We start from the raw sequence: 25219 nt of genomic DNA, 5'->3' as shown, positions 1-25219 counted from the left end.
AATGAAATTAATGACAGTGGATCATAGCCTCTTACTTAGATAAAAAGGAATATATGGAAAATACTGTGAGGAATGGGGGTTATTTTTCTTGATTGGATTAAAGGTTAAGTGATACTTATCATGCATTGCATAGGATGTCTTAATAGGGAAAGTTATGGATGGGATGGGATTAATGCTTTCAGTATTTAGCAGTATTTAATGGGAAAGGTACATAAAGTAGAACAATAACCTCACATATATTTGTTCCCACAGGAACAAAGGATTGGTTTAACTAATTGATTCTCATTAGAATAAAAATGGGAAGACTTAATACTCATTTTGAATAAGAATTAAACAACCTTTTAAGGGGAAAGGCTTGAATTGAAAGAAGATGGTACAACACAACCAACACAGGGAAAAAAAAAATGAATCCAGCCAAAAAAAAATAGAAAAAACCTGTATCATAACTCTGCTCATAATAGGGGTGCAATAATACATATTATTTCTGCAGGATATACTAAAGAATCAATGCATATTTCTCATTATCTCTATTATTACATGCAAGTATAAAACATATACATTAGGATTTTCCTTCTTGAATTGATTTTAAGTGCACATCAATTCATTTTTGAGATTTCATATCTCATTTTCTGGAAACAGAGTCAAGAAATAATTTAAGAGATTACATAAATACATTAATGCATCTACTGCAGTTAACAGGAAGGAAAATGTGGTTGGAAAATGTTAATGGACTAACCCTCTTTCATTTACTATGTCTGCAGATGGAGAATCGATTAAAAACAGGAATTTCAAATGTTACTAAACTGGTGGAATTTGTTCTCTTGGGTTTTTCTGATATTCCCAATCTCCACTGGACTCTTTTTGGGATATTTTTAGTCATCTACCTAACTATCCTGATGTGCAATAGCATCATAATATTGGTAACAAGAATTGACTCTGCTCTCCAGACCCCCATGTATTTTTTTCTTGGCAATCTCTCCTTCTTAGAAATCTGTTATGTAACAGTCACTATCCCCAGAATGCTCATGGACTTACTGACTCAGAAAGGAAATATTTCTTTCTTTGCCTGTGCTGCACAAATGTGTTTTGTCCTTATGTTTGGAGGCTCAGAGTGTCTTCTCCTGACAGTGATGGCCTATGACCGCTACGTGGCCATTTGTAACCCTCTGCACTATCCTCTAATCATGAACCACAAGGTCTGTGTCCAACTGGTGACTGTCTCCTGGATCAGTGGAGTCCCAGTTGTAATTGGGCAAACATGCCAGATTTTCTCTCTGCCCTTTTGTGGGTCTAACACAATTAATCATTTCTTCTGTGACCTCCCCCCAGTACTCAAGCTAGCTTGTGGGGACACATTTGTGAATGAGATAGCAGTCTACGTAGTTGCAGTGATATTTGTCATGGTTCCATTTCTGTTGATTGTTGTCTCCTATGGCAAAATTATCTCCAGCATTCTGAAATTGTCATCAGCCAAAGGGAGGGCTAAAGTCTTCTCCACCTGTTCTTCTCACCTGATAGTTGTCATCTTATTCTATGGAACGGCTACCATCACGTATTTACAACCGAAACCAAATCAATCTGAAGGAGTTGGGAAATTGATTTCTCTTTTCTACACCGTTTTGATCCCAACTTTGAATCCCATTATATATACTCTGAGGAACAAAGACATCATGGTGGCACTGAGAAAATTACTAACGAAGATTTTAATATGACTCAAACACTTGAAATTGTGGAAAGAACTTGCTTATATGCTTGTCATGCAGAGACAACAGAAACATGTCTTCTAGTTTTATTCCTCAATAACGTTCATTAATAACATCAATGCCACCTCACACTATGTTAAGGAATCTTAGTTTCATAGGATTAACTTAAGGACTTTTGTAAAAAGTACAAATTATTCCAACTGCAGCAATCCAATCTGAAGATCCATCTTTCCTCTACTGTGAACTAGTGAGTTAAGAGATTGCCTGAGCAATACGATGATAGTTAACTCGGTGTATTTTATAAACAGGGATTAGAGCCATGTGTTGCGATCAGTTTTTTAACCTTCCCATTTCTCCAGATATGTTTGCCGCCCTTCTTTGTACCTATGTTTGAATTTAGCCAATGACAAACACCAACAGCAGGCAAGATGGAGGAAGCAGGAGTATCTTCATGTTTTCTTTGCATTACTGTTTCTTTCTATCATTTGTCACTGGTCATGCTGCTTTAAGACTACAAGTCCTGAGAATCTCCCCTTTACCATCCCAGTACCCACTGTTTTCTGGTGACATCATTCCCTCCCCTGGTAGCTTCAGGTTTTGCTCTGTTAATATCCATTCAGTATTACATTTGTCTGGAATTTTCACTGTAAACTATCAACATTAATGTGTAGCAGGTTGAATGTGGGTGCATCTAAAACATATGGCTGTTTAGAATCTGCAAATGTGTCTTCTTTGGAAAAAAAAAGGACTTTGTAGATGTAATTAAACTAAGGAAATGAGATCATCCTGGTGTAATGTGGGCACTATATCCTCTGAGCAGTGTCCTTATGAGACAGAATGCTAAGAGGACGTTTAAAAAATAGATAAAGACACTGAAAATAACATCTTTTAAAGGTGGAGACAGAGGGGCGCCTGGGCGGCTCAGTCAGTTGAGCTTCCGACTTCGGCTCAGGTCATGATCTCACTGTCTGTGAGTTCGAGCCCCGCATCAGGCTCTGTGCTGACAGCTCAGAGCCTGGAGCCTGTTTCAGATTCTGTGTCTCCCTCTCTCTCTGACCCTCTCCCATTCATGCTCTGTCTCTCTCTGTCTCAAAAATAAATAAACATTAAAAAAAAAAAAAGGTGGAGACAGAGACGGGAATGATACAACCAAGAACAAAGAAAGGTCAAGAGCCATTCAACACTGGAAGAAGCAAAGAATGATTCTCAGAGGCCAGAGTGAAGAGAGGCTGACAACATTGTGACTTTAGACTCTGGATTCTAGAGCTGCGAGAGATTCTGTTTCTGTTGTTTTAAGCCACTCAACTTGTGCTATTTTCTCACAGCTGATCGAGGAGGATAATGCACCACGTAAATAGTCTTTTCATTGAAGTGCTTCTATTTGAATCCTCTGAAAGAAATTGTCCTTGTCAGGCAGTAATTTGGCATTTTTTTTCTTTTGATAGAAAATTCATAACGCTTTCCCTTTTATTTTAAAAACTGTATCAATGAAAACTCATCTCGTAGAAATATTTGTCCAAGAATGATTATTACATGTGTTTGTTTAAGAATTTTTATTAACTATGTTTGCACAAGAGTGTTCTTTTCACAGTGCAAAAGAAAGCAGGAAGCAAAGGGAAGGCGCTGTCAGTCGGCACATATTAAGACAACGGAGCACATCAACACCATATAATGCAGCACAGCCACTCAAGACGATGTTTTAGAGCCCCTTCATTGAAGAAATTCCAAGCTTTCCAGACATGTGAGAGAGAAAGTAAATCTATGTATAAAATGTAGCTAGGCTTAGAAAAGAAATATTGGCTTCCTGACGGTGTTAGGATTTCAAATGATTTCAGATTTTTAATTATTTTTTTGTAGTTTGGATTTATTACAAAAAGAATGTGTCACGTAAATTACAAGAAATAATAACTTCTTAGGCAGAAAACCTAAATGTTCCCAGTAAAGAACATTCTTGAATCCTCCCTTTCTTATTGTTACCGGATGTCAAATAGAATATGTATCAGCCAGCAGAGAAATTTCAATATCTGCCAAATCATCTTTTATTTTTGATATGTACGTGATGCATCACTAAATTCTATTGCTGAAACTAATAGTACACTGTACATTAACTAACTGGAATTTAAATGAAACATGAAACAAAAAAGAAAAGAAAGAAAGAAAGAAAGAAAGAAAGAAAGAAAGAAAGAAAGAAAGAAAGAAAAGATTTTTGTTATGAACTAAAAGGAATCGGGAGGGGCGATTGGGTGGCTCAATTGTTTGAAGGTCTGACTTGGGCTCAGGTCATGATCTCAGTGCTCCTGGGTTTGGGGTCTGTGCTCACAGCTCAGAGCCTTTGGCCTGCTTAGGATTGTGTCTCCCTCTCTCTCTACCCCTCCCCCTGCTCATGGTCTGTCTCTTTCTACCTCAAAATTAAATAAACATTAAAAAGAATAAAAATAAAAGGATTCAGGATATATAATATTTAGAGTAATTTCTTTATAAAACTAACTAAAAGGCCGTGGGACACCTGGGTGGATCACTGGGTTATTTCCGATTCTAGATTTTGGCTCAGGTCAGGATCTCATGGTTTCTGAGTTTGAGTCCCATGTTGGTCTCCATGCTGATAGTGTGGAGCCTGCTTGGGAGTGTCTCTCTCTCTCTCTCTCTCTCTCTCTCTCTCTCTCTTTCTCTCTCTCTCACCCTCCCCTGCTGTCTCTTTTTCTCAAAGTAAATAAATACACTTTAAAAAAATTTATTAAAAATAACTAAAAGGCCTTTAACAATAGACACAAAAATGGATAAATTTAAGATTATAAAAGTGGACATAGTTAAAATGAATGCCTGTCAGTGATTACTGAATGATGATAATCTTCAAAAGCAAAAAGGAAGGAAAGAAAAAAATGTCAATGAGTGTATAATTAATGAATGGATTCTAGGATTTGACAAATCAGAAAGATAATATAGAATATAAAAAATATACAAATATTGATGAATAGGATTTTTTTTGGATTTTTACAAATTAAATTAAAAAAAGAATGTGCATGATTATCAGATTTATGTAAATGGTAAATTTATAAATTGGGCATGTCTCTCTTTCAATTCCAAAAAATACGTATAAAGGTGCTTTTACTTACTTGCTGACAATACTAATCTACAAATTAAAAATTAACAGAATAAAAAAGCAAAAATTTAAATACTTTAAAAACACAGAAATTTAAAAACACAGAAAATGTTGGAAATTAAATCCCATTAAGTAAGGCTTACATGAAATAAATGAAGATAAATCCAAAGTTAACTGTACTAAAATAAATAAGTTAACATTCGAAATTTCACCATATTGATCCAATTATGAAAATATATATGTCTGAATAGGCCAAATCATTAATCAAATATTTTCTACCTATTAAAAATGGTATTATTAACCCTAAAAGAAAATAAACACATTTGCATTGTTTTCTCCAGTTTCATTTTGGAAAAATCGATCAGACGCCACAGAATGTGCTTCCACAAGGATTTTATTTAAGGCAACTTAACACAAGTTTATTATTTCACAGTCTCTATTTTTTTGTTTATTTATTTATTTTTGAGAGACAGAGAGAGAGAGAGTTGAGGAGGGGAAGAGAGAGAGGGAGAGACAGAAAATACCAAGTGGGCTCCACACTGTCAGCATGGAGCCCATCGTGGGGCTCAAACTCACAAACCCTGAGATCATGACCTGAGCTGAAATCAAGAGTCAGAAGCTTAACCGACTAAGCCACCCAGGCGCCCCTATCTCCCAGTTTCTCTAGGTCAGAAGCCCAGCATGGTGTGGCTTGTTTTCTCTGCTGAGAGTCTCAGAGGCTGAAATTCAGGTACTACCTGGGTGACATTCTTGTCTGGAGCCTCCAGAGAAAAATATTTGATTCTAAACTCTATTAGGTTACTGGAAAAATCCAGCTTTTGGACATTGTGAGTCTCAGGTCCATCTTTCCTTACTGCGTGTCAGCTAGGAACAACTGTCAGTTTCCAGAAGCCAAAGGCAGTCCACACTCTCTGCCTTCTTCCACTTCACTCACCTCGAATCTCTGATATTTTTTTCTGTCTCTGGCTGCTCTACATACATGTATATGTACATGATTTATGTCATTAGGTCAGGCCCAGCTGAGCAACCTCCCTAATTTAAGTCAAGTAATAGTCAACCCCTAATTATATCTGCAAAATGCCTTTACAGTTATTTTAGGGTCTTAATGATTAGTTTCTTGCAATAATAACACAAAGAAATAGGCAAAAGATTTTATTGAAAAATATTGAAAGTCGGTTGAAACTATATCTTGCTTTCATTTCAAATCTTAGAAACTAGGGGCGCCTGAGTGGCTCAGTCGGTTAAGCGACCGTCTTCGGCTCAGGTCATGATCTCAGGGTTTGTGAGTTCGAGCCCCGCGTCGGGCTCTGTGCTGACCGCTCAGAGCCTGGAGCTTGTTTCCTATTCTGTGTCTCCCTCTCTCTGCCCCTCCCTGCTCACGCTCTATCCCTGTCCCTCAATAACAAATAAACGTTAAAAAAACATATTAAAATCTTAGAAACTGAGGCAAGCCTGGGGAGTTAGAGAGAGAGTGAGCAATGGGGAAAAAAAAAAAAAAAAGAAAAGGATCAGTGAACCAAACATTTCATTGCAAATCAGAGTGTGATACAAGGGTAAGTTTGCACATCTCAGTTATAGCTACCAAACAATTTTCACAGGGACTAGGGAAGTAGACTGGAAACAATAGCAGGCACTGTAGGGTTTTCTAATTCCACTCTGATATATTTTCCTTGTAAAATATTTATTTTGAACATAGATCTGAGGTATTACTTGCAATCGATCCCATTTTGTCTGATGGCAATTTAAAAAATTAATTAATATTCCTTTCAGGATTGTGTTAGTGTTAAAAATTAAAAAAAAAAAAAAAGCAAAATAAGCAGATCACAATAAAGAAAGCCTGCACGTGTAATGATGATAGAAGTCTAGGGTTGCTACATTCGAAGTCCCAGGTGGAAGATAGGAGAGAAATCTTAAGGAAAGAGGAGATAGGAAAGGGTCCCACGTGCACTATTTTCTGTTTGGATTTTCTCCAGTAATATTGGTAGACAACTATTGCTGCTTTCTCAAGAGCATTCTTGCTTCCTGTCCAGATCTGATGTGGGCGGGGGGTGAGGTGGATGACCAGGGGACTTGAATTCCATAGGGTGATTGTCCTCAAAGATGCTCCAGAATGTCTGGAAAAACACATAAGAATGAGTGGCAAACAGAAGCATAAAGTTGAGGTGATACATGGAAAATAAATAAAACCAGTAGAATCAGGGGGATATTTTCATTTGAAGGGAGCTTGCTATTTTTAAAGCATATATTTTGAAATAAATGACTTTCCATTATGAAAAATATCAACTTATTTTCTTTTCTCAATGTTTATTTATTCTCAGAGAGAGAAACAGAGACAGAACATGAGTGGGGGAGGGGCAGAGAGAGAGGGAGACACAGAATTGGAAACAGGTTACAGGCTCTAAGCTGTCAGCACAGAGCCCAACGCGGGGCTCGAACCCAGGAACATGATATCATGACTCGAGCCGAAGTCGGATGTTTAATCGAACTGAGCCACCCAGCCCCTCAATCTCTTATTAAAACAAAAGTTTCTTGCACGTATGATTATATAATCATTGTATATAGAAATATATGCATATTTATTGTACATAAGCACTTGTACTTACACTGTTCTACTGAGGGAGGAAAAACAGCTATAACAGAACCCAGAAGAGAACGCATGAATTATTTTATGTTAATATGATTTTGTGTTAAAATTCTTCACTTATTTTAGAACACTGTAAAATTCTGAGAACCAAGATTTGAGCAATAGTCAACATGTACTGAAGAATTTTTTAAGCACAAAATTTGCACTCCTGTCAAAGCCTAGAATTTGTATTTGTCACTCTCATCATGATAGAGAAAATTGAAGCAAAATTGGTAGTAAAATACTTTGGAGATCACAGAACACTACATACGTACAGCATGTTTATGATAATAATCCATGACATAAATAACTGAAGTATATTGAAAATAAACCCTTTTTAATAAGCAAAGTACTGGTTTATCTTAATATATATGCTTCTATGACTCACTGTAGAAAAAGATGTATGCTCTGTTAAGGGAGATTACATTTATAATTTTTCCTTAAAGCATATAATTTCTTAGAACTGATTTTCTCATTAAGAATGGTCGAATTAAAATAATAATCTTCAAACATGAGACTTCCCACATTTAGTTATTAAAAAATATTTTTCTCCTCATAAGATGGTTCTTTACATCTTAAAAGGAGAACTAAAACTTTTTTTTAATTTTTATTATTTATTTATTTTTTGAGAGAGAGAGTAGTGTGAACTGGGGCAGGTCAGAGAAAGGGACAGAGGATACCAAGTGTGCTCTGTGCTAACAGCAGAGACCCTGATGCAGGGCTGGAACTCACGAACCATGAGATCATGACCTGAGCAGAAGTCAGACACTCAACCAGCTGAGCCACCCAGGCACCCCAGAGAACTAACAACTTTAAGCTAACACCTCACCATCTGCTATTTTGGTTCAGTGTCTAATAGTTATATTTTACAATAATTTAGGCTATGAAATTTCCATAAGTTTCATTCCAGATATATTATTAAAATAATAATTTTTAAATGAGAACAACAAATCACAAATCACAGATAGCAAGACACTTTGAGTTATATGAGGTAGACAGAGTTCCAGAGAGCATATTATCTATACAATTTATTTCATAAAGACATCCTAAATAACCAACCAATGGCTTGGAAAACATGAATCATGTATCTGTTGTATGGTGGGTTATGGTAAATGAAAAATCTTGAAAGATCTGGTAATAATGATTTTGATTTTGATAGATCAATTAAACAGGAATAAATTTCAAAGCAATGGAACACACACACACACGTACTCAACCAGAAGCAAATTTCACTTCAATGATGAAATTGAAAGTTTCAGAATTTTCTCATATTTCCAATATCTGAATGGTTTTTTTTTTGTGATATTTCTCTTGTCTGTGATAGTCTTTACTGGAAATGTCATCATTGCTCTCATAACTAGAGTTGAACAGGGTCTTCAGACACCCATGTGTTTTTTTCCTTAGTAATTTTTCCTTCCTGAAAATCTGTTATGTATTTGTATTCTTTCTAGCATACTCCTAGACTTTTGGACTCAGAAAAGAAACATTTATTCTTCTACCTGTGCTACAAAAATATTTCTTTCTCTTTATGCTTGCAAACAGAGATGATTTTCTCCTGACAGTGATGGCCTATGATCACCACATGGCCATTAGTCATGTTCTGCATTGTCCTCTAGTTATGATACTTGGATCCTACAGTAAAATTGTCTCCGCCATCTTGAAGTTGCCATTGGCAAGAGGACCAGCCAAAGCTGTATCCACCTGCTCATCTCACATCATAGTTGAAGCTTGATTCTGCAGATCCAAAATCATTACATATTTTTTCACCCAAATCCAAACATACTTTTCAGAACAAATTTATTTCTCTTCCTTTACCAGTGTCATTCTGATGTTTAACCCCATGATATACAATCTGAAGAATAAGGATATCATGATGGTCTTGAGAAACTGGCTACCTGAAAGTTTACTGCATTAGCCACTGATTTGAACTCATCTCTTTTTCCACTTAATTCTGCTGTTGTCTAATCTGAGGTTGTTTTGCAGTTTACTTTCCTGCTTGAATATGAATTGATTATCTTTACTTATTCATTAACTTGCCATTTTATGCTGGACTTTCTGGTATCAGGATTATATCCTGAGTGACTGTATTCAAAACAAGAGAGTGGAGTACCTGGCTGGCTCAGTCAGTTGAGCATCAAACTCTTGATTTCAGCTCAGGTCATGATCTCAGGGTTTGCGATATTGAGCACAGAGTTTACTTCAGATCCTCTCCCACTCTCTCTGCCCCTCCCCACCTCTCTGAATAAATAAATAAAATTTTAAAACAAACAAACAAAAAAACAATAAAATAATACATTCCACCAGACATAAATGTATCTTTTTTAAAAAGCTAAAATATAGACATGTACCACAAAAAATTACTGTTATGTAAATGTCATGCTACATCTCCAGTCTAAAAGGTTTACATGTTAGAGCATTTGGGTGGTTCAGTCCTTTAGTGTCAGGCTCTTGATTTTGACTCAGATCATGACAGGGTCATGAGATCAAGCCCCAAGTTGGGCTCCACATGGGCATGTGGCCTGTTTAAGATTCTCTCTCTCTCTCTCTCTCTCTCTGCCTCTGAAATCAAAAAGAAGATAAAGATTTACGTGTTATAGCATGCTATAAAACACTCTAGTGACTGAAAATGAGCTCTGTGGCAGAGTCTGGCTAGTTGCTCTCTGAATATATTTCCATTTCTTAGACATACGGTAAACAAAATTCCCTAGCACTCTCATATCCACATTAAACCATATGATTAGTTTCTACAATAGCACAAGGATTGAAGTGATGTGCGTATTCTGTGTTGAGGCTCTTAAGATTGATTTTTTGCCCTTATTTTCTATCTCTCATTCTCAGCTGTCTGAATACTGAAGGTCTGATAGGGAACTAGAAAGATGAACAAACTAGGGGAAAATGGAATTCTTAGATGAAAGGAACCAGTTTCTTCTTCTTTTTCTTTAAGTTTATTTTCAGAGAAAGAGAGAGAGAGCATGTGCAGGGGAGGGGAAGAGAGAAGGGGAGAAAAGAAATCCCAAGAAGGCTCCATGCTGTCAGTGCAGAGCCCAATGTGGGGTTCAGTCTCAGGAACCGTGAGATCATGACCTGAGCTGAAATCAAGAGTTAGATGGTAAACCAACTGAGCCACCCAGGTGCCCTGAGGAACCAGGGTTCCTTAATTCCTGACCACAAAATTGTAGTGTAGTAAGAGTTGAAGATGCTTCTTTATTTTGTTAAGCCACTTATATATCTAGGGTATTGTTTCATTTTAAAATTAAATTTGGTTGGGGGGAGGGGGCCCCTGGTGGCTCAGTCAGTTAATTGTCAGACTTCAGCTCAGGTCATGATCTCACAGTTTGTGCGTTTGAGCCCTGAGTTGGGCTCTGTACTGACAGCTCAGAGCCTGAAGCCTGCTTCGAATTCTGTGTAGCCGTCTCTCTCTGCCCCTACCCCACTTGTGCTCTGTCTCTGTCTCTCTCTCTCTCTCTCTCTCTCTCTCTCTCTCTGTCTCCAAAAATAAATAAATGTAAAAAAAATTTAATTAAATTTGGTTTGGTGATGGTGATATTTAATTAAATAAAGAAGCACTCAATTCCCTGAATTAAGGAGAGGATAGGGTTTCAATGAGTCTACTCCAACGAGGGGTGGACATTCAATTTGTCCCAGCCTATAAGTAACCAACATCTTATTTGAGGCAAATCATGAGTAAAGTTCCCATTTGTATATAAACATGAAGGAAGTCCCTCAGCAATACCAAATCAGTTACAATAATGATTAGAGGGCCAATTTATAAGAAGCATGCGATAGTGAAGATAAGCAGCCTTAAAATACAGAAATGAAATGCAGTTTTGGACACATACTATTTTGAAAAATAGAAAAGCACTATTCTGAAAAATGGTCGAAGAACTCCAAAGAGAAAGAAGCAAATGTAATTGTAAGTACAAGTAGATACTGTGTTGGCAACTTTATGCCTGATAATTTTATTGCCATACCTACCTAGCAGTAGTTGAAATAGGAAAAGGATTTCGACAGTAAACCTTCCTTTTCCTTTCTTTCCTAAATAATTTTGTGGCAAATGCTTATTGTTTGAAGTGGTTTACATTTGGAATCAGCTGGATACTTGCCTTGATGCCTGAGTGGAGACCATAACATGAACAAAACCGTCTAGATACTTGTCAGCACACAGGACATGCTTCAGTTTCCACAAAATTTAATCTAGGAACCCAGCTCTCCACTTCTGAAAAGGGATCTCACCACCTAATGGGTTAAGAACAAAGCATACCATGTTCATGTGATAAAATATAGGGCATATTTTTCTAAGGCTGTGGATGATCTAGATTTGAGTGAGTTATGAGAATAAAAATAAGAATAGCAAATTGACGCTAATTATGAAGGATCGGGAATGCAATAGAAAGATTTTTTTAACTGTTTTTTTCCTGGTAGTAATACGGAACAACTAAGTGTGATTTCTCCACCAGAGGACACCCTCCCACCCCAAGTGCCAAGAAGGGCCTAAAGAGAGGGAACGTTTATCTACAGAGAAAGTTTTTGAAAAAAAGAACTGTAATGACTGCACAGCAGAAGCAGTCTCTTAGAAATCAAAATGATGCATGAGAGATGTCCCCCAGGACAAGCATGACTACTTCCTATTTAAAAACAGCTAATGTTGGAAGCTAGCAAGAGTACTGGAGAATTACAGTCAATTACCGGCACAGAAGAAGAGCTTAAAACATTTACAATTTACAAAACATCTACAGTCCCATAAATAGCCTCAGGCAAATCCATAAAGGTAAGCTATAATTGTGCTACTAGACTCTTATATGTAAGGATACTATAAATTAGGGGCTCAAGATGCAAAGGACAAAATAGAAAAGCATAGAATTCTGAGATCTTTATCTGAAAACCCGTTAACTACTCTTGGAGAGGAAATATTTTTCTCTACCCTTCAAGATTCTTCTGGCTGGTCTAAGCACTAAATTAACATGAGACAGACTAAGGGTAGAAAATAAAGTTTAATTTTATGTGCACAGAGGTCTGATAAAAAAAACAAACAAATTTGAGACTCAAAGAAAACATGGTCATGTTGCTTTTACATATTTTTTAATTGTTTTATTTTTATATTTTTTGAAAGAGAGAGAGTGAGAGAGAGGGAGCACACACACACAAGCATCAGAGGGACCAAACAGAGAGAGAGAAAGAGAGAGAATCCCAAGCAGGCTCCACACAGAAAGAAGTTCACAACAAAACATGAGATCATGACCTGAGCTGAAACCAAGAGCTGGTTGCTTAACCAACTGAGCAACACAGGCACCCTGCTTTTACACATTTTGGACAGAGGAATTCCAAATAGAATTTGAGCTGGGGTAGTAAAATAGCAAAAGGTACAAGGTTTGTTCAAACAGGTTTATTCCACCCCGAATTCTCTATTTCTGAAGATAAGAATGTCTCTCTATCTTCTGGTACAGGGAGGGTCACTTTCGCACTGGTAATTTATTTCCTGTTTCTGGAGACAAAAGGAGGAAGTGTCAGAGGGTTCTTCTTGCACTGGCTGGTTCTTTTTTTTTTTTTTTTTTTTTTTAATATAACTTATTGTTAAGTTGGCAAACATACAGTGTACACAGGGTGCTCTTGGTTTTGGGGGAGATTACTGTGATTCATCACGTAAATGCAATACCCAAAGCTCATCCCAACAAGTGCCCTCCTCAATACCCATCACCCATTTTCCCGTCTCCCCCGCCCCACCCCCACCACCATCAAGCTTAAGTTCCTTCTCTGCACTGAATAGTCTCTTATGGTTTGCCTCCTTCCCTCTCTGTTTGTAACTATTTTTCCCCTTCCCTTCCCTTCCCGTGGTCTTTCTGTTAAGTTTCTCAAGTTGCACATACGAGTGAAAATATATGATATCTTTCTCTGACGGACTTATTTCATTTAGCATAATACCTTCCAGCTCCGTGCACGTTGCTGCAAATGGCCAGATTTCATTCTTTCTCATAGCCAATTAGTATTCCATTGTATATATAAACCACATCTTTATCCATTCATCAGTTGATAGACATTTAGGTTCTTTCCGTAATTTGGCTATTGTTGAAAGCGCTGCTGTAAACATTGGGAAACATGTGACCCTACGTGTCAACACTCCTGTGGCCTTTGGATAAATTCCTAGTAGTGCTATTGCTGGGTCGTAAGGTAGTTCTATTTTTTGTTTTTGAGGAAGCTCTACACTGTTTTCCAGAGTGGCTGCATCAGTTTGCATTCCCACCAATAGTGCAAGAGAGTTCCTGTTTTTCCACATCCTCACCAACATCTGTTGTTTCCTGAGTTGTTAATTTTAACCACTCTGACCAGTGTGAGGTGGCATCTCAATGTGGTTTTGATTTGTATTTCCTTAAGATGAGTGATATTGAGCATCTTTTCATGTGTCTGTTGGCCATCTGGATGTCTTCTTTGGAAACGTGTCTATTCATGCCTTCTGCCCATTTCTTCACTGGATTATTTGCTTTTCATGTGTTGAGTTTGGTAAGTTCTTTATAGATTTTGGATACTAACCTGTATCCAATATATCATTTTCAAATATCTTTTCCCATTCCATCAGTTGACCTTTAGTTTTGTCGATTGTTTCCTTTGCAGTGCAGAAGCTTTGTATTTTCATGCGGTCCCAACAGTTCATTTTTGCTTTTATTTCCCTTGCCTTTGGAGAAGTGTCGAGTAAGAAGTTGCTGTGGCTGAGGTCAAAGAGTTGTTACCTGTTTTCTCCTCAAGGTTTTTGATGGTTTTCTGTCTCACATTTAAGTCTTTCAACCATTTTGAGTTTATTTTTGTGTATGGTTTAAGAAAGTAGTCCAGTTTCATTCTTCTGCATGTTGCTATCCAGTTCTCCCATTTGCTAAAGAGACTGTCTTTTTTCCATTGGAGACTCTTTCTTGCTTTGTCAAAGATTAGTTGGCCATACATTTGTGGGTCTAATTCTGGGTTCTCTATTCTATCCCATTGGTCTGTTTGTCTGTTTCTGTGCCAATACCATACTGTCTTGATGACTATAGCTTTGTAGTAGAGGCTAAAGTCTGGGATTGTGATGCCTCCCACTTTGGTTTCCTTTTTCAACATTACTTTGGCTATTCCAGGTCTTTTGTGGTTCCATACAAATCATTCTTTAGGAACTTTAATACAAAATCATCATTTTATCATTGTGGCATGTTTTGAGGCAGCCTGCCCTGAACCCTTGCCCTACTGAACATAATCCATATAGTTCTTGCCTTTCTTAATGATAAAGTAAAGTAAAATTAGACATATGTCAAATAACAATAATATTGATACTTATAATAAAATGATTCACTTAATGTCATTTTGAAAACTATTTATATTATTAGATTTGATGAAGTAGGAAAACATAATATTTTGGGGGGAAATCTGGAGACCAAACATCTATAAAGTATAGTAGAATTGTTAAACATTGTTAACTGCCTGATGTTAGACAACAATATTAAAATATATGACAGTGGATCATAAAATCTTACATAGATAAAAAGGATTATATGGAAAGCAGTGTGATGAATGGTTTATTTTTCTAGATTGAATTAAAGGTTAATTGATATTTATCATGCATTGCATAAGATGTGTTAATAGGGAAGGTTATGGATGGGATAGGATTAATGCTTTCAGTATTTAGCAGGAGTGATGGGAGAGGTACATAAAGTCGAATAATAATAATACATATATTTATTCCCACAGGAACAAAGGGTTGGTTTAAGTAATTGATTCTCATTGAAATATAAATGGGAAGACTTAAAACTCATCTAAATGAGAATTAGACAACATCTTAAAGGAAAAGATTTGATTTGAAATAAGATGGAATACACACACACACAAATGAACCCAGACAGAACCAATAGAAAAAAGCCTGTATCATAATTCACTCATAAGAGGGGTGCAATAACTGCATATTGTTCCTGCACAATATGCTATAAGTCTCAATGCATACTTCTCATTGTCTCTAGGATTTGTACATGCAAGTATAAAATATGTATGTTTGGATTTTCTTTCTTGAATTGATTTTACGAGATTATATGTTCATTTTTGAGATTTCCCATATCATCTCCTAGAAACAGAGCAAAGCAATGGCAGAAATAACTTAAGAGATTACATAAATACATTAATGTATCTACTGAAATTAACAGGAAGGAGAATGTGGTTGGAAAATGTTAATGGACTAACCCTCTTTCATTTACTATGTCTGCAGATGGAGAATCAATTGCAAACAGGAATTTCAAATATTACTACACTGATGGAATTTGTTCTCTTGGGGTTTTCTGATATTCCCAATCTCCACTGGACTCTTTTTGGGATATTTTTAGTCATCTACCTAACTATCCTGATGTGCAATAGCATCATAATATTGGTAACAAGAATTGACTCTGCTCTCCAGACCTCCATGTATTTTTTTCTTGGCAATCTCTCCTTCTTAGAAATCTGTTATGTAACAGTCACAATGCCCAGAATGCTCATGGACCTATTGACTCAGAAAGGAAATATTTCTTTCTTTGCCTGTGCTGCACAAATGTTTTTTTTCCTCACATTTGGAAGCTCAGAGTGTCTTCTCCTGACAGTGATGGCCTATGACCGCTACATGGCCATTTGTAACCCTCTGTACTACCCTCTAATCATGAACCACAAGGTCTGTGTCCAGCTGGTGACTGTCTCCTGGATCAGTGTATTTCCATTTGTAATTGGACAAACATGCCAGATTTTCTCTCTGCCCTTTTGTGGGTCTAACACAATTAATCATTTCTTCTGTGACATCCCCCCAGTACTCAAGCTAGCTTGTGGGGACACACTTGTGAATGAATTTGTGGTCTATATAATTGTAGTGGTAATTGTCATGGTTCCATTTCTGTTGATTGTTGTCTCCTACAGCAAAATTATCTCCAGCATTCTGAAATTGTCATCAGCCAAAGGGAGGGCTAAAGTCTTCTCCACCTGTTCTTCTCACCTGATAGTTGTCGTCTTATTCTATGGAACGGCTACTATCAATTATACACAACTGAAATCAAATGAATCTGAAGGAGTTGGGAAATTGATCTCTCTTTTCTTCACCATTTTGATCCCAACTTTGAATCCCATTATATATACTCTGAGGAACAAAGACATCACGGTAGCACTAAGAAAACTACTAACGAAGATTTTAATATGATTCAAATACTTGCAACTGCAGAAAGAACTTGCTTATAGGCTTGTCATGTAGAGACAACAGAGAAAAATGTCTCCTAATTTTGTCCCCCCATAATGTTCATTAATATCATCATAGCAACCTCACATCGTGTCAAGGAAACTTCCTTTCCAACGATTAAGTTGAGAGCTTCTGACAAATCGAAGCACAAATTATTTCAATTGCGACAATCTCATTTATAATAATAATCTAATTTGTAATTGATAATCTGATACCTGTGTTTGTTTACGAATTTTGGGAAAACAGGTTTCTTCAAACGTGTTTCTTAAAGGTTTCTTCACAGTGCAAAAGAAAGCAGGAAGCAATGGGAAGGTGCTGTCAGTCGGAACATATTAAGACACCAGAGCGCATCAACACCATGCAATACAACACAGCCTCTCTAGACCATGTTTTAGAGCCCCTTCACTGAAGAAACTCCATGCTTTCCTGACATGTGAGAGAGAAAGTAAATGTATGTATAAAATATAACTATTTTTGAAAAACAGAGAAGGTAAGCATTTCGTAATGTCATACAACAGTTTGCATGTGCCAGTGGTAGTGATTGTGATGCCCATTAGCCCACTTAGTATCCAGGAGGCTGTGGAACAGAAAAAATATTGGCTTCTTGACAGTGCTAGGATTTCAAATGATTCCTGAGTTTTAACTTTTTTTTTCAGTTTGGATTTATTACAAAGAGAATGTATCATGTAACTTACAAAAAAAATAATAACTTTGTAGGCAGAAAACATAAAAGTTCACACAAAAAAAATTCTTGCATTACTCCCTTTCTTATTGTTACCGAATGTCTGATAGAATCCAGCAGAGAAATTTCAATATCTGCCAAATCATCTTTTATTTTTGATATGTAAGTGAGGCATCACTAAATTCTATTGCTGAAACTAATAGTACACTATATGTTAACGGACTGGAATTTAAATGAAACATGAAACAAAAAAGAAAAGAAAGAAAGAACAGATTTTTCTTATGAACCAAAAGGAGTTGGGAGGGGTACCTGGGTGGCTCAATTGTTTGAATGTCTGACTTGGGCTCAGGTCATGATCTCAGTGCTCCTGCTTAGGATTATGTCTTGTTCTCTACCCCTCCCCTTGCTCAAGGTCTGTCTCTATCTCAAAATTAAATAAAAATTAAAAAATTAAAAATAGAAGGATTCGGGATGTATAATATTTATAGTAATTTCTTATAAAACTAATTAAAAGGCCTTGGGGCACCTGGGTGGCTCACTGGGTTACTTCTGATTCTAGATTTTGGCTCAGGTCAGGATCTCATGGTTTCTGAGTTTGAGCCCCATGTTGGTCCCCATGCTGATAGTGTGGAGCCTGCTTGGGACTGTTTCTCTCTCTCTCTCTCTCTCACCCTCCCCTGATGTCTCTTTCTCTCAAAGTAAATACACTTAAAAAAAACTTATTAAAAAGGCCTTCAACAATAGACACAAAAATGGATAAATTTAAGATTGTAAAAGTGAACAACGTTAAAATAAATGCCTGTCAGTGATTACTGAATGATATCTTCAAAAACAAAACCTGTGTAGGTAGTCAGAGGCAGAGATCAATATGTATTTCTTATTCATATCATAATATCACAATGATACACTCATCAAAAAGACAAAAAAAAAAGACTAATTCTGTCCCATGTGTAAAATATGTGGAGCCATGGGACCTGTCTCCCGACGCTCAGATGCGAATGGGTACACTATTTTAGCAGACAGCTAAAGAATCCTACTTGGAGAATTGTACCCCTAGGTGTGTACCAGCAAAACTCCAACTGTATGTGTGCCAGGGAACATCTCCAAGAATGCTCATCTTTCGGGCACCTGAATGGCTCAGTCGGTTAAATGTCTGACTTTGGGGCAGGTCATGATGTCACGGTTTGTGGGTTTGTACCCCGCATCAGTGCCTTTAGCAACAGCGTCTGTGCTGTTGGCAAGGAGCCTGGAGCCTGCTTCAGAGTCTGTGTCTCCACCTTCCTCTGCCCCTCCTCCACGTGTGCTTTCACCCTCTCTCTCTCTCAAAAATAAATAAACTTAAAAAAAAAAGATGCCCATCTTTGCATCATTCATAGTAGCAAATTCTTATCAAATTAAATTGAGAAGTGATTCTGATTCTTAACACAGAGGTAAACTAGAAAGAGATAAAAATGAATAAAACACAATTATATACAATACTGATGAAGGATACTGCGTAAAACCAGTCGTAATCATATTCTACACATTTTAGTTAAGGTTAAAAGACAGTACTTAGGAAGCCCATCATTGTTTTTAATGTTTTTTTAAGTTTATGTATTTGTTTATTTATTTTTAAATGCAATTTATTGTCAATTTAGCTATCATAAAGTGTATACTGTGTGGGCTTGGTTTTGGTGGTACATCCCCGTGATTCATCACTTACATACAATACCCAGTTGACAACAAGTGCCCTCTTCAGGGCCCATCACCATTTTCCCCTCTCCTACACCCCCCCATCAACCCTCAGTTTGTTCTCTGTGTTAAGAGCCTCTCATGGTTTGACTCCATCTCTGTTTGAAACTAATTTTCCCCTTTCCTTCCCCCATCATTGTCTGTTAAGTTTCTCAAGTTCCACATATGAATGAAAGCATATGATATCTGTCTTTCTTTGACTGACTTATTTCACATGGCATAATACCCTCCAGTTCCATCCACATTGTTGCAAATGGCAAGATTTCCTTCTTTCTCATTGCCAGGCAGTATTCCATTGTATATATAAGTCACATCTTTATCCATTCATCTGTTGATAAACATTTGGGCTCTCTCCATGAGTGGCTATTGTTGAAAGCACTGCTGTAAACATTGGGGTACACTTGCCTTTATGAATCAGAATTCCTCTGTCATTTGGATAAATTCCTACTAGTGCTATTGCTGGGTCATAGGGTAGTTCCATTTTTAATTTTTCAGGAACCCCCACACTGTTTTCCATAATGGCTCTAACAGTGTGCATTGCCACCAACAGTGCAAGGGGTTCCCGTTTCTCCACATCCTCACCAACATCTGTTGTTTCCTGAGTTGTTAATTTTAACCACTCTGACCAGTGTGAGGTGGCATCTCAATGTGGTTTTGATTTGTATTTCTCGGATTATGAGTGATGTTGAGCATCTTTTAATGTGTCTATTGGCCATCTGGATGTCTTCTTTGGAAATGTGTCTATTCATGCCTTCTGCCGATTTCTTCACTGGATTATTTGTTTTTCATGTATTGAGTTTGGTAAGTTCTTTATAGATTTTGTATACTAACCCTGTATCTGATATGTCATTTGCAAATATCTTTTCCCATTTGTCAGTTGGCTTTTAGTTTTGTCAATTGTTTCCTTTGCTGTGCAGAAGGTTTCTATCTTAATGAGTCCTCAATAGTTCATTTTTGCTTTTGTTTCCCTTGCCTTCGGAGATGTGTTGAGTACAAAGTTGACGCAGCTAAGGTCAAAGAGATTGTTTCCTGTTTTCTTCTCTAGGGTTTTGATGGTTTCCTGTCTCACATTTAGGTCTTTCAACCATTTTGAGTTTATTTTGTGTATGGTTTAAGAAAGTAGTCCAGTTTCATTCTTCTGCATGTTGCTGCCCAGTTCTCCCAGCACCATTTGCTAAAGAGACTTTTTTCCATTGGAGACTCTTTTCTGCTTTGTCAAAGATTAGTTGGCCATAACATTTGTGGGTCTAATTCTGGGTTCTCCATTCTAGTCCATTGGTCTGTGTGTCTCTTTTTGTGCCAATACCATACTGTCTTGATGATTACAGCTTTGTAGTAGAGGCTAAAGTCTGGGATTGTGATGCCTCCCACTTTGGTTTTCTTTTCCAACATTACTTTGGCTATTCCAGGTCTTTTGTGGTTCCATACAAATTGTAATATTGTTTGTTCCAGCTCTGCAAGGAATGCAGATGCAATTTTCATTGGGATTTCATTGCATGTGTGGATCGCTTTGAATAGTATGGATGCTTTAAAAGTATTTGTCCTTCCAATCCATGAGCATGGAAAGTTTTTCCATTTTTTTGTGTCTTCTTCAATTTCTTTCATAAGGCTTTTTTATATAAATTTAAGCACACAAATCTTTTATGTCTTTTGTTATGCATATTTCCTGGTATTTTACGTGTATTGGTGCAATTGTAAATGGGATCGATTTCTTGATTTCTCCTTCTGTTGCTTCATCTTGGTGTATAGAAATGCAACCGATTTCTGTACATTGAATTTATATCCTGTGACTTTGCTGACTTCATGTAGCAGTTCTTACATTTTTGGTGGAGTCTTTTGGGTTTTCCATGTTGAGTATCATGTCCTCTGCAAAAAGTGAAAGTTTGCCTTCTTTGCCTATTTGGATGCCTTTTATTTCATTTTGTTGTCTGACTGCTGAGGCCAAGATTTCCATCACTAAGTTAAACAACAGTGGTGAGAGTGGACATCCCTGTTGTGTTCCTGATCACAGGGAAAGCTCTCTGTCTTTCCCCATTGAGGATGATATTAGCTGTGGGCCTTTCATATATGATTTTTATGATGGTAAGATATGTTCCTTCTATCCCGACTGTCTTGACGGTTTTTATTAAGAAAGGAGGCTGTATTTGGCCAAATGCTTCATATACATCTATTGACAGGATCATGTGGTTCTTTTCCTATCTTCTATTAATGTGATGTATCACATTGATTGATTTGTGAATATTGAACCAGCCCTGTGGCCTAGGAACTAAGAAATAGTCACGAGTAATTAAGAAATAATGTAAATGAGATGCAAAATAAAATGAGGTGCAGTGACATCAAGGATGGAGGAAGCAGAGGGGAGAATAAGTGAAATAGAAGATAAAATTATGGAAAATGATGAAGTCAAGAAAAAGAGAGACAAGAAAATACTAGAAGAACACGAGGGAAGAATTAAAGAACTAAGTGATTCAATAAAACACAATATTCATATAATAGGAATTCCAATAGAAGAGAGTGAGAAAAGGACAGAAGTTTTACCTGAACAAATTATAACTGTGAACTTCCCTAATCTGAGGAAGAAGCAGACATCCAAATCCCCGAGCCACAGAGAACTCTATTCAGAATCAACAAGAATAGGTCTCCACAGTATCTCATAGAGAAACTGGCAAAATACAAAGATAAAGAGAGAATTCTGAAAGCAGCTAGGGAAACAAGGGCCTTAAACTACAAGGGTAGACACATAAGGGTAGTAGCGGAACTATCTACTGAAACTTGGAAGCCAGAAGGGAGTGACAGGAAATAGTCTATGTGCTGAATAGGAAAAATATGCAGCCAAGAATCCTTTATCCAGCAAGGCTGTCATTCAGAATAGAAGGAGAGATAAAGGCTTTCCCAGACAAACAAAAACTGAAGGAGTTCATGACCACTCATCCAGCCCTGTAGATCCTAAAGTGGCTCTGTGGGTGGAATGCTGCAAAGACTGGAAAAGCCTAGAGGTATCACCACAACCTCGATAACTACAGATAACACAATGACATTAAGTCTGTATCTTTCAAGAATCACTCTGAATGTAAAAGGACTAAGTGCCCCAGTAAAAACTCATAGAGTATCAGAATGGATAAAAAAAAAAAAAAAAAAAAAAAAAAAAAAAAAAAAAAAAAAAAAAAACAAGATCCGGGGCACCTGGGTGGCTTGGTCAGTTGAGCATCTGACTTCAGCTCAGGTCATGACCTTGTAGTCCATGAGCCTGCTTCAAACTCTGTGTCTCCCTCTCTCTCTGCCTGCCTGCCCCCCCAGCTTGTGCAATGTCTCTCTCTGTCTCAAAAATAAGTAAACATTTAAAAAACCCAAGATCCAAGTATATGCTGTCTGCAAAAGGCTCATTTTAGACCTGAGAATACCTTCAAATTGAAAGTGAGAGAGTGGAGAACACCTATCATGCCACTTGAAGTCAAAGAAAGGTAGAGTAGCCATACTTATATCAGACAAATGAGATTTTAAACTGAAGATTGTAACAAGAGATGAAGAACATTATATCATAATTAAGGCATATATCCATCAAGTAGAGCTAACAACTGTAAATGTTATATATTTAGGGAGCACCCAAATATATAAATCAAGTAATCATATCATACACATACAATGACCATGGTAATTGTAGGTGACTTACAATTACTCCACTTACAGTGGAGTGACTTACTCCACTTACAACAATGAACAGATCATCTGTGCAGAAAATCATAAAGGAACAGTGGCCTTGAATGATACACTGGACCAGTCGGACTTGACAGATATATTCACAATTTTTCATCCAAAAGCAGCAGAATACACATTCCTCTCTAGTGCACATGGAACATTCTCCAAGATAGATCACATACCGGGTCACAAAAAAGTCCTCAATAAATATAAAAGAATTGAGATCATACCATGCATGTTTTCAGATCCCAATGGTATGAACCTTGAAAACAACCACAAGGAAAAAAGTTTGGAAAGTCTCCAAATGCATGGAGGTTAAAGAACATCCTACTAAAGAATGATTGGGTCACCCAGGAAATTAATGAAGAAATTTTAAAATATACAGAAGCAAATGAAAATGAAATTACAACAGTCCAATGCCTTTGTGACGCAGAAAAGGCAGTCCTAAGAGGAAAATACGTTGCAATCCAGGACTATCTAAAGAAACAAGAAAAATCCCAAATACAAAACCTAACCCCACACCTAAAGGAACTAGAAGCAGATCAGCAAAGAAACTGCAAAAACAGCAGGAGAAAAACTGTGAACATTAGAGCAGAAGTAAATAATATAGAATCCAAAAGAACAGTAGAACAGGTCAATGAATCAAACAGCTTATTTTTTTAAGAATAACAAAATTGATAAGACCCTAGCCAGACTTCTCAAAAAGAGAAAAGAGAAACCCAAATAGATAAAATCTCGAATAAAAGAGGGGAGATCACAACCAACACCACAGAAATACAATTATCAGAGAATACTGTGAGAAATTATATGCCAACAAACTGGACAACCTGGAAAATGTGGACAAATTCCTAGACACCCACACACTACCAAAACTCAAATGGGTAGAAATAGAAAATTTGTAGAGAGCCATAACCAGTGAGTACATCGAATCAGTTATCAAAAATCCCCCCAAAAATAAGAGTCCTGGGCCAGATGGCTTCCCAGGGGAATTCTACCAGACATTTAAAGCAGAGTTAATATCTATTCTTCTCGAGCTGTTCCAAAAAATAGAAATGGGAGGAAAGCTTCTGGACTCATTCTATAAAGCCAGCATTACCTTGATTCCCAAACCAGCCAGAGACCCCACTAAAAAGGAGAACTACAGGCAAATACCCCCAATGAATAGGAATGCAAAACTTTTCAACTACATAATATCAAATTGAATTCAATAGTATATTAAAAGAATTATTCACCATGATTGAGTGGGATTCATTCCTCAGTCAACACTTCTATAAATAGAAAACCAAGCCATGTATAATTTCAAACGCTGAAATCAAATAAATAATTTCCATTCCTGTTTAAGATGTGATGGGTTACAGCAGGCCAGTCTTGTTGCCAGCCCTGGAAAAAAAATGGATACATTATAAAATTCGTATTTTAGATGCATCATAGAGTTGTGAGAGAAAAAACTAGAGGAAAATATCAAAATTAAGTCTCCTTAAACAGAGGATAATAACTCAGAGAATTATTCACACTTAGGTGGCTTACAGTCTTTTGCAAGTACACAATTGTTGCAATATCATGCTATTGTGTAACTGCATGTATGTACATATATTGTTGATTGATACAAAAAAGAAACGCAGTCATGTTGTGGGTCCATGGTGCCCATTTCCTCTCCATAGATCAATGCATAGGGAGATGTCTCTAATTTTTTAAACTAAATCATTATTTAAATTAATTTTTTTCATAAATGAATATATATCCTTGCTTAAGGCATGTTTTTTTTTCCTTTCTTTATTACTTCATCTGTTTAGTATAGTTTTCTAATTATATTTTGGACTTTTTTATTGATATTTAAGAACAAAACAAGAGCACTTCATTTCAGACATCATGTGTAATTATTTTTCTCATTGTATAAATTCTATCTGACTTTACTTTGGGCTCTTGTTTCTTTTATCAAGCAGAATTATTTATTTTGATAGAGTATTTTTTTCTATTTTTGTGTCCTGCATTTTAAAGTTTGAGTCGTGAACTTTCCATTACTCCAAAACATAAGACCTTCTTCTCAGAATGCTCACCTCACTTCACTCTCTTAAGTACTTGAACCTGGGAGAGCATTGGGAGTTTTCCTGCTGTAATGCGCTTTTGACAAAAGTTAAACTTTTTTTTTCCTCTATGGCTGCCCAACTGTTCCAAGAGCATTTATATTTCCATATCTGGCCAATTTGGTAGACTATCTTTACTGAAAGACAAATTATCATTTGCATTTCAGTATTTTTTTTTCCTCAAGATTCTACTTAATGGCATCAGATCTCTACCCATGCCTAGTACTCCACCTTACTGATGACGAGGCTTTGAAGTCCTCAGCAGATGCTTCTTGGATGCACATCCTCAGGAACTCCAGCCTGGACCACCTTTCACTCCCTTGCTGAGCTATGTCACATCTGGCTCCCCTATACATTCTCTTCCATGACCTTGGGCACCTGCTCCTGATATATTGTAA

The 25219-nt window shown here is 36.9% G+C and overlaps 2 protein-coding genes across 2 annotated transcripts; both read left to right on the top strand.

Annotated features, from left to right (window-relative positions):
- The first annotated feature begins 743 nt into the window (after positions 1 to 743).
- LOC101099834 (olfactory receptor 10AG1-like) lies at positions 744 to 1712 on the top strand. Its single transcript, XM_003993327.5, has one exon. The coding sequence runs from the start codon at positions 762 to 764 to the stop codon at positions 1710 to 1712; it is 951 nt and encodes a 316-aa protein (XP_003993376.2). The 5' UTR covers positions 744 to 761.
- A 13911-nt stretch (positions 1713 to 15623) lies between these two features.
- Positions 15624 to 16592, top strand: LOC101099585 (olfactory receptor 10AG1-like). Its single transcript, XM_003993326.5, has one exon. The coding sequence runs from the start codon at positions 15642 to 15644 to the stop codon at positions 16590 to 16592; it is 951 nt and encodes a 316-aa protein (XP_003993375.2). The 5' UTR covers positions 15624 to 15641.
- Positions 16593 to 25219: the final 8627 nt, after the last annotated feature.

This window comes from Felis catus, chromosome D1 (genome assembly GCF_018350175.1).
Source record: "Felis catus isolate Fca126 chromosome D1, F.catus_Fca126_mat1.0, whole genome shotgun sequence".
Taxonomy (NCBI): Eukaryota; Metazoa; Chordata; class Mammalia; order Carnivora; family Felidae; genus Felis; species Felis catus.
The sequence above is the reverse complement of the archived record's forward strand: the minus strand, read 5'-3'. Positions and strand labels throughout refer to the sequence as shown.